This window comes from Grus americana, chromosome 25 (assembly GCF_028858705.1).
Source record: "Grus americana isolate bGruAme1 chromosome 25, bGruAme1.mat, whole genome shotgun sequence".
NCBI lineage: Eukaryota > Metazoa > Chordata > Aves > Gruiformes > Gruidae > Grus > Grus americana.
This window is the reverse complement of record NC_072876.1, coordinates 2,329,468-2,339,192: the sequence shown is the minus strand read 5'-3', so window position 1 is coordinate 2,339,192 and position 9,725 is coordinate 2,329,468. Positions and strand designations below refer to the sequence as shown.

Genomic DNA, 9,725 nt, shown 5'->3' with positions numbered 1-9,725 from the left:
CTGAAGCCACGAAACCCCCACAACCCTCCTTGGCTCTCTGAGCTACCGTGGCGTGTCCTACATGGCGGGGGGAGGGGTTGCCCCTCCTTGTGCTGACATTTGCTGTCCCATGGGGTGGGGCCAGAAAAATGCAGGAGTTTCCAGTTTATGTCCTGAAAGTCCCACATCAGCATCACAACTCCTTTTTCTGGACCCTGATCGTGTAGCATCATCCCTGGGTTGGTCCACGGGGGCTGGATAAGCCTCAGTGGGAACATGCCCACCATGGGGAGGAGATGATGGTCACCCACCCATGGGACCTGGCTTGCAGCCGCCCGACTCCCTCCTGGCTACTTCCATGGTCCCTGCGTGGCTCCAGGCGTCCTGTCTCAGGGCTGTCCCCTGCCGAGGGACACTGCTGTCCCCAGGTCCCGTCCCCAGGCCATGCACCATCCCCCTGGCCCAGACAGCTGTCCCTCTCGGGGGGTTGAATAGCCACCATATGTCACTGCTGAATCCCTCGCATTCATGGGTCTTCCTCCAAATGCCCACCTGTCCTCCAGCTTGCCTGAGCCAGACTCTCCCGCTCTGGGGAAAACAGCCCCTTGTTGACAACCCAAGTCCCCCTGGGTCCCTCCGTGACACCTGTGGGGACAGCCCGGCCAGTGCCACCATGCAGGGGATGGAGGAGCAGCCTCTCACATGCCAGGGATGCCCCCGGCATGGGGGGACTCCAGATGGGAGAGCCCACGGAAGGATTTGCTAGTGGGGGTTCTGCCGGGTGAATACCTCCTCTGGCTGCAATTTGGGGCTGGGGGCTGGGAAGGGGCAGAAATGCAGGAGGTTTAGTACTGGCAGTGGGGCAGAGCATCACCCGATGAGTGTAGGCAAGCAGGGGGGGTCAGGGCACCCAGTGAGGTCCCTGGACTGGGCTCCAGCAGACTGGTGTGTTGGGGCACCTGGTTTGGTGCTGGGATCCTGGCAACTGGTGGGTCAGGGTATGCAGGATAGTTCCTGAACTGGGACCCAACAGGCTGTAGGTCAGGGTGCCCACTAGTATCCCCAGACTGGGATCCAGTGGATTGGTATGCTGGGGCACCCAGTATTGTCCCCAGACTGGGATTCGGTGGGCTGGGTGCTGCTCAACCACCAGCACCTCTCTGTTGATACCCTGCCCCCCATCCCAGGTCAAACCCATAAAGACAGTTAAGAACCAAAATAAAACACTTCTCCAGCCGGACTTTACACTTCTGTCATTACCCCTGATTTCCTGATGGGGAAACTGAGGCACGGAGGCTTTGCACCTCGGGTTGTGGGGATGAGAGGCGAAGCGGGGGCCAAGGACGCCGAGCGCTGTGGGGACACGGTGCTGCAGGGACATGGGCAGCTCCATCCCACCATCCTCCCAACCCACCAGCGAACCCAAACTGGGTGAGGAAGGTGCTGTTGGCCGGTACTGCCACCACGGCTGCCGTCCCAGCCGGGGACAGACAACAGGACACTGTCCCCCATCGCTCCCCGGGGGCTGGACCCAAAACCAATCCTGAACCCCCAGGGGTGGCTGCGCAAGGCTACCGGCTGGCGGGGATGGGGTTGAAGGGGCAGGCTCTGCCGTGGCCCCATCTTGGCCGAGCAGCTGTCGCCGTCCCAAATCTCCGGCGAGCAGGCACGTCGGAAATCCCGGGTGTCGGAGGAGAGGTCTGCTCCGCATTCCTCGGCCGGGAGCGGGGAGAGGGCCAAGCATCTCCTTGCTGCCTGCAGCTGCTCCCAAATATGTTATGACTTGTCACCGTGGCAGGAAGGGATGTCGGCAAGCCTGGAAAGTGAGAGGGGATGTGGGCTGGTGGGGTACTCGGGGGGGAAGGGAAGGTGGGTCCCATTGGAAGTGGCATTTTGGTGAGACCCCTTTCCTGTGCTGAAATCCCAGCAGGATGATGTCTTTGCTGGGTCCTGCCCACCCCTGGCCTCTTTCCCCATGGTGCCTGCACCCCAGGAGTGGAGGTGCTGCCTCCACCGCCCGGCTTGCTTCGCCAGCCCCTAAAATCTGCTGCTTTTTCTGCCCTTTCTGATGGAAGGAGCCAGCTGGCACCATCCCCACCATCGCTGCTCCAGTGCGGGGACCGTGCAGCTCCGTGCACCAAGCAGGGATGTGCAACCAGTGCGTGCAGCTCCGTGCACCAGGCAGGGATGTGCACTCATTAAGGCTCTCTGCACTGGGAGGAACGTGCACCGGGTGTGTGCAGCTCTGTGCACCAGGCAGTGTCGTGCTCCGGGCTGCAACATGGTTATGTGCATCCCCAAAACTCAGCAAATCAAGACCATCGGCCATGGTGGGAAAGCAAAACAGTTGGGGCAGTCCCCAGGCGTCTCTCCGTGACCCTGTGCCATGGACCTGGACACCAGCTTGGGAAGCTGCCCCAGAGGAGCAAGGACAAACCCTCCTCACTGAGATTTTCTCAATGGACGGGTATTTTTAGCTTGGGCCTCGTGGTTGCCTGTCCCTGCCGGCTGTGATGGGGTGAGCCGTCCCCGCGAGGCCTCCACCAGCCGGGGGAAGGTCACCCCGTGACGGATCGCAGCACGTTCTGCCCGGGGCTCACACAGCGTCTCCTTTGTGTGCCTCCCAGCCGCCACCATCCATCACGGGCTAACCTGACAGCCGGCAGCAGAGCCCTAATCCCCCGCCAGCTCCGAATTACCCGGGGCACAGCCTGCAGCCGCCATGGGCACCCATGGGACCCAGGAAAAGCTGCCCTGCTCGCCCGTCCCCCAGCAGTCGTCTTTGCGGGGTGCTCGGGGTGGTGTGGGCTACGGCAAGAGCCTCCCTGGTAGCCCAGATGCTGGAGTCTCTTGGTGATGGCTACTTGTCCAGTGGTAATCGTTATCCCTGATTTGATATCCGCCGGGATGAGCCTGCTGGACCCATGGACCCCAGACCCCGCTGCATCCCCCCCGCCGTGTCCAGGATCAGGGTCCCCCTTGGCGTAGAGGGTCTGATGGAGGAGCAGAGCCGTGGCTGGGCGAGCACAGCGTTATCCCAGCTCCCTGTGTCAGCGGCAGCGTGGGCAGCCTGGATGAGACCCCCCCCCCAAAAGGAACGGGAGCAAACGCGGGTGCTGGGGCTGCCACCCCAGTGTGGGGTCCTTCTTCCCCAGTCCCCATCCCGCGCTGGCACTGGCTGCCCTTTCCTCCCGCTCCGCCACGGACACATGGTGGCCTCGGTGGCCCATCGGGGCTGGCTCGACCCACTTCTGGCCTGGGAAAGGCCACCACGGCGGCCGGCGCCTGCTCCGCCGATGCTGCCCCTGTTTTATGAAGTGCTAAATGCTTGGCCGCTCTCTTGTACGGGTCCGCCATGTGCCCCGTGGAGCCAGTTATGTCACCGCCGGGTTCCTCATCCTCCAAACACACTCTTGCAATTAAAAAAAAAACATTTATACGGTAGAGCCAGGGCAATTCCCATAAGCATCCCTTGTCCAGGGACCTGGCTGCAGCTTGAGGGGCTCACCAGGGTCATGTCCACCAGCAAGTGACACCGATAAGGTCCCCACAAACAAGTCAAACTGCTTGATGTGATGATGTGAAGCTGATGTAAAGCCCTTGGGCTCGAGTCATCCCTCTGTAACAGCTTTGTGCCTGCCGCTGGCTCTTCTGCACACTCTCAGGGACGAATCCTGCCTCTTCCTAACTGTTCTGGTGCTTTTACCTAACTCAGGGCACAATCTGGTGCTCTGATTTTTTTTCCTTTTTGAGTATTTCAGGAAATTGATTGACCCTGGGGAGTGCAGGGACCGTGGACCTCGAGGCTGCAGGTCCTGCTTTCCTTACTGCAGATTTTTTTATAGATGCTAAAACCATGGGGAGAGCAAATCCTCAGGACTGAGACTCCACAAGAGCTGGAACCAGGGTGAGGATGCATTGTAAAGCTCCTAGCCCCAAAGAAATCACTGCAAAGAGAGAAGAGCATTGTGGTGGGTTCCAAAAAGGCTAGAAATTAACCCAAAGTGAACAAGGGTGCTGGCAGTGGGTGCAGGGAATGTGCCGCAGCATGACCTCTCCAGGGAGGGGGGATTTGGGGAAGGAAAATCCCGCAGGGTTGGCCCTGCTCTTTGCTGACATTCTTTCCACTGACTGATCCCTCGGCTGGAATCTGGCCCGGAGCAGGAATAAGAGGAGATAGGAGATGGTTTCTGACATTCCCAATGGAAAAAAAAAAAAAAAATCCTTTCGGAAAAGACAAAGCCGGAGAGATGTGTTTGACTGGTTGGAGTCTGTATGGAAAGGATGGGGATGGGTGAAAATCCCACCCGCGCTGCTGCTCACGGAGGGCCTGTGATTGTGCCTCAGTTTCCCCATTGGGAAGGTGGGAGTGATGTGTCTTTGTTGGGAGAGGGGTGCAGCAGGACAGCGTTGGGGCTTTGGTTATCCGCACGTACAGAGGTCCAGATTGGATGAGCCAGAGCTGGAGTGGGAGGGCAGTGGGGATACACAGAAGGTGTCCCTTGGGAGAAGCCACGAACATGGATTTTGTGCCAAAAACGCTGCTCTGGGATGAGGGATTGGCCAGGGACCTTCAGGGAGCCCATGGTGGAGGAAAGGCTGAGCCTCGTGCTGTCCTGCCTGCTCCATTCCTGCGGGACGGGCAGGAGGGACAGGCAGCAGAGCGGGGGGGCTGGCACCATGGCGCACGCTGCATGGTGAGGGGTGCCCAAGGGGAAGGGGCTGGACCCCAGGGTGCTCCCTGCGTCGGGATGTCCCTCCCAGGGCTGGATTACTCCGCTTCCCCATGGCTTCAGCATAACCAGGATCAGGCCTTTACGCTGAGACATGCACCGGCAGGATGGGACCATAGGAAATATGGGGGGCGAGTGGGAGAGGTGGGGGGGCAGAGCAGAGTTGGGGGGGGTGTGTGTGGGAAAATTCAAGTGGCGGAGGATGCTGTGCCGGTGTTGGGACTGACCGCAGGGAAGGTGCAGACCCAGGGTGCTGTGGGATTGAGGGTGCCCTGGCTGGGTGGGCTGGCCACGAGGCCACCGTGGGCTCCCCCCAACCCGGCCGTAACTGAAGGGACCAGATGATGCAGGAATGCTGGGGGGAGCTGGCAGCCACCCGCCGTCCCCGGTGGCACCCCTGGGCTCAAACAAAGCCCTTGTTCGTGGGGCGGCTGAGCTGCCCTCCCCACCGTGCCAGCTCCCCCAGACCCCCCCCCGCCCCAGCACGGCCGTGGTCCGGGCAGTGTAATCCCCGCAGAGAGAGCACATGAAATCAGATGGACAAGTTTTGATGTGAGGCAGCAGCTTAGGGCAGGCTCAGGTTTCCTTTAGGTTTTCTATATTTATCTCCGTGATTTAATGCCAGCGCCGGGGTTTAAATGGCACCAAACAGTTGGCGTGGGGAGAGGGAGCAGCCGTCCCCAAGCCGCACACACGTCCCCGAGCTGCCCGCATGTCCATGGAGCTCTTCGAGACCAACCCTTATTTTTTCCCGGACCAGAGGTTTTACGATGGGGAAAATTTCCTGGGCTCTCGCTTGCAGGGCTACGAGCCAGTGGCATTCCCTGAGCGGCCCGAGGTGGCCCTGTGTCCCGAGGGCAGGGTGGCTTTGGAGGAGAAGGACTCAGCCCTGCCTGAGCATTGCCCTGGGCAATGCCTGCCCTGGGCCTGCAAGGTTTGCAAGCGGAAGACGGTCTCCATCGACCGGCGGCGGGCAGCCACCCTGCGGGAGAAACGCAGGTTGAAGAAGGTGAATGAAGCCTTCGAGGCGTTGAAACGCAGCACCCTGCTCAACCCCAACCAGCGGCTGCCCAAGGTGGAGATCCTGCGCAGCGCCATCCAGTACATCGAGCGCCTGCAGAGCTTGCTCAGCACCCTCAACCAGCAGGAGCGGGAGCAGAGGGACCTGCGCTTCCGCCCTGCTGCTCCCCAGCCCGGGGTAAGTGTCTCTGTGCATCCCCCGGGATCCCCAAACCTGGGCTGCAGACCAGCGCCAGGGTGATGCCCTATGGGGGTGATGCTCCATGGGGGTGATACCCTATGGGGGTGATACCCTATGGGGGTGATGCTCTGTGGGGGTGATGCTCTGTGGGGGTGATGCATGTCCTGTGGGGGTGATCCTGGGCAAAGGCATTGCGAGTAGCTCTGGGGCACTGGGTCCTGCTGGGGGGAGCGGGACCCCCAGCCCTGAGGCAAGGCAGATGCTGCTAACATGGGCTGGTAAATGTGTCCTGCATACAGGCTCAAGGCAGCGCTGATCCATCCCCAGCTGGGTGCTCAGATCCCCCAGCAAGGGGGCTGATAGCGGTCTTTCCCTATGTATGGATATAGTGGAGGCTGTGTGGTCCAGTGCTGGGCACTGCATTGTGTGGTATGTGTGCCTGGGCTTGGGAGGGACAACAAAGGCAAAAATGAGATAAAAAAGCATAGAATTAGATTAAATTAAATTAAATTAAAAATAAAATAAAATAAATAAAAAAAAATCAAATCAAATCCCCCTGCTCACAGATGCACACACTCCTGGTTTCTCCCTGTAACATCTCGGGGTGGCACAACCCACAAAGCCTCTGACCAAACACCTCCTGCTGCATCCCGCGACATCCCTCCCCAGTATCAAAGCTCCTAGGCACAAAACCCACAGCCTCCCTCCCCCCTCCCTGTCCCCATGTGATTGCTGGTGCCACAGGGCAGGGGACAGGGCGAGGGGGTTGGTGCGCGGCCACCTCCGGTTTCTGGGGCCCAAGGTGCTGATTCAAGAGCCAGGCGAGGATGCTCGCAGCGGTCGTGTCTTGCTGCAGCCCTGAGCAGAGATGCTGCAAACTGGGGCCCGCCGCACCGCAAGATTTTGGTGGTTTAACCAAGTTTTCGAGAGATAATTTTGTCTGCCCTCTGATTTCTGGGGAGATGTCTGGGCATGCACTTCCCTGCTGCTCTGAGGCTTTGTATAGTGAAATATATAGATAACTATAGCTATAGGTGTAGGTGATATAGATGGAGATGATATAGAGATAGATGATATAGATCGATGTAGATGTGGATGTAGATGTAGATGTAGATGTAGAAATATATATAGACAGTATAGATATGGATATGGATATGGAAGGACTATAAGAGGCACAGAAAAGTGGAATTCACGGAGAGTCATCTCCTTTCAGGGATTTAAGGAGCAAACCAGCAGGTAACCCAACATTTAGAGCTGAATAAAGGAGTGAAAAAGCTTTTAGGGTCTATCCTATATATTCTTGGGATTTCCCAGTGTAAACCCAACGTATCCACTTGGTTTGATTCGGGCGGATTTGTTGGCTGCCCCTGCAAATGTGCCCCAAACTGAACAGTTCCCATGTCACTGCTGCTCCAAGCTGTCCCTTCTCCCAGGCATAGGTTCACATATTCAGTACAAAATCCAGTATTTTTGGGGAAAAGAAATCCTATCTGTAAGAATTTCCTACTTTATTGGGAAACAAATCCAAATGTTTATTAATTAGCCTGTGCTGCCATGAGCTTGTAGACCCAAAGTGCCATTTCTAGGCTGCTACATATAGTTGGCTTCTTGGGGTTGCTCCTATAAATCATATTTTGGGTTTAACTTGGGCCGGCATCCACTTCCAGATAAAGACACATACCAACATTAATTCAGAGCTTTGCTGAGTAACGCTCTCATTTTTCAGGCTGTCAGCTCTTTTCTCTGAAATAGCCGTTCAGCCTCAAATCCACAAATCAAACTGCTGAAAGATCTTCTCCAGAAATCCCCTTGGGATGGCCTGAGGGTGTCCAGCCGCGTGTCACTTTTTATGAGTTTGATTAGATGAATTTCAGCAAAAAGCTGTTTTGCCCAAGGACATTCGTCCGTCTCTAGCCCTTTCTCATAGTCACTGGGTAAAGAGACATTTTTTTTTTACTCACGGTGGGTGGATGGCCCCATTTCTCCTGTGTCCAGAGCCCAAAAAGGGGGTTTTTTTTCAGCCTTTATGTTTAACAAAGCATCTGACCCCGATGGGTCCTGGGGACCATGAATGCTGTCGGCTCCTCTGGCCACTTTGCAGGTGGGGAGGGACATGCCCATCTCCGCAGGGTCATTGTGCTGCAGTGTTTGGTCACCCTGGGATGTTTTTGGGGTGGCTGGTGGGCTTTGCCCGGGCTGGAGGAGGTGACATCCATGGTCGGCATCTCTGGTCCTTGCAGGCGGCCAGCGAGTGCAGGTCCGGCAGCTCGTCCTGCAGCCCCGAGTGGAGCAGCCAGCTGGAGTTCGGCACCAACCCTGCGGGTAAGGTCCTTCCCGCCTCGGCCCTGCGTCCTGCAGCCTTGCTGGGCTCTGCGGGGGGCAGCAGTGGGGGACACCGCAGCCCTGGAGCAGAGCATCACTGAGCCAGCCCCGTCCCCAAGCAGGAGATGATCAGAGTGGAGGACAAAAGGAGCCTTGTCCTTCTCTTCCCACCCCGCTGTTGCATAGAGATGAGCTCCCCCCCAGGCTCATCGATCCTCCAGCACCTCCTTGGCTCGATGCTTAGTGAGTTCAGGCTTCTCCCACCACCCGATTTCACCAACATGCCTGCTGTTAGGAGCTGAGAAACCAGACTGCAGCAGTCCAGAGCCCGGTGGCTTGGTCCCCATCAAGAGTTCGTCCATTGCTGTCCCTTGGCTTGGCTTTGCCTGCTGCGGTGCTGAGTATCGCTGAGCATCGCTGCCTCGGGTTCCCTTTCCCTCCCCACACCCCCTCTGCAGCTGCTGATTTTTTTTCCATTATTGCAGTTATTCCCCCCCCCGCCGCCCATTCCACCTGTTTCTACCCCAGAAGGCAGAAACTTAAATCTTATTTTCCAGTGTGGAGTAAAACCTAAAAAGCTTCCAAAAGTTTCACTCCCCATTGCCCTTCCCAGAGTGGGAGCTGGGAGCGGGTCCCCAGGTCACTCTGGCTGTGTGGGGGATCGTGGGGTCCCCCCTGTGTGGAGCCAGGACCCGTCCCCAGCACATGGTCCCCGTCCCCAGCAGACTCATCATCCGCTTGCTCTCTGCAGATCACCTCCTGGCCAACGACGTGGCAGAGGACCGCAACCTCCACTCGCTCTCCTCCATCGTGGAGAGCATCGCCGTGGAGGACGTGGCTGTGACGTTCCAGGAGGAGCAGGTTCAAAACTGAGCCAGCGGAAACCCCAGCGGCTCTTCGAGCTGGTAACAGGGTGGGAGTAAGATGCCGGAAGGGTGCAGCCGCTGGAAATCGTATTTACCCCTCCGGTGTCGTGGACTGCACCGCTGAAACCACTCGCCTCCTTTCCCACTCCTCGCAAAATGCTCCGCTCGGCCAGCTGAAAAAAAACGATGGGGAGAGGTGGGATTTCGGCAGCGCCGAGGCCCCATGCTGGCAGCGGCCCCGGTTCCCGCAAGGCAGCCGCCTGGCGTCGGACTCTGCTTCGCTCCCTGTCTGGGGGCGATTGGTTTTTGGGGGCCAATGTGTGTGCTGGGTTCGCTTGCTGATTTTTTTCCAAGATGCTCTTTGACCAACGTCTCTCTCCGGCTGGCGTCCCGTGGGTGCTGAGCCCCGCGGAGGCTGCCCGCACCGTCTTTTCTACTGAACGCTGTGTGGAGTTGCCATTTGGGTTTTTTTATTATTATTTTTGCTAACTTATTTGGATTTTTTTTTTTTTTTAAATAAAGGCATTCTTGTTTGAATGGCTCGGGGCTTCCTTTACCGCTGTCCTCCTCTGTGCAGGTCTCCCCTAATTCCCAGGTTGGGGATTTTTCCATATCAGAAAACCC

At 57.6% G+C, this 9,725-nt stretch overlaps 1 protein-coding gene across 1 annotated transcript; it reads left to right on the top strand.

The window, feature by feature from the left end:
- Positions 1-5,430: 5,430 nt before the first annotated feature.
- MYOG (myogenin) lies at positions 5,431-9,111 on the top strand. The gene is made up of 3 exons (XM_054803483.1): positions 5,431-5,910; positions 8,154-8,235; positions 8,987-9,111. Exons 1-3 carry the CDS (start codon positions 5,431-5,433, stop codon positions 9,106-9,108), a joined length of 684 nt encoding a protein of 227 aa, XP_054659458.1. The 3' UTR covers positions 9,109-9,111.
- Positions 9,112-9,725: the final 614 nt, after the last annotated feature.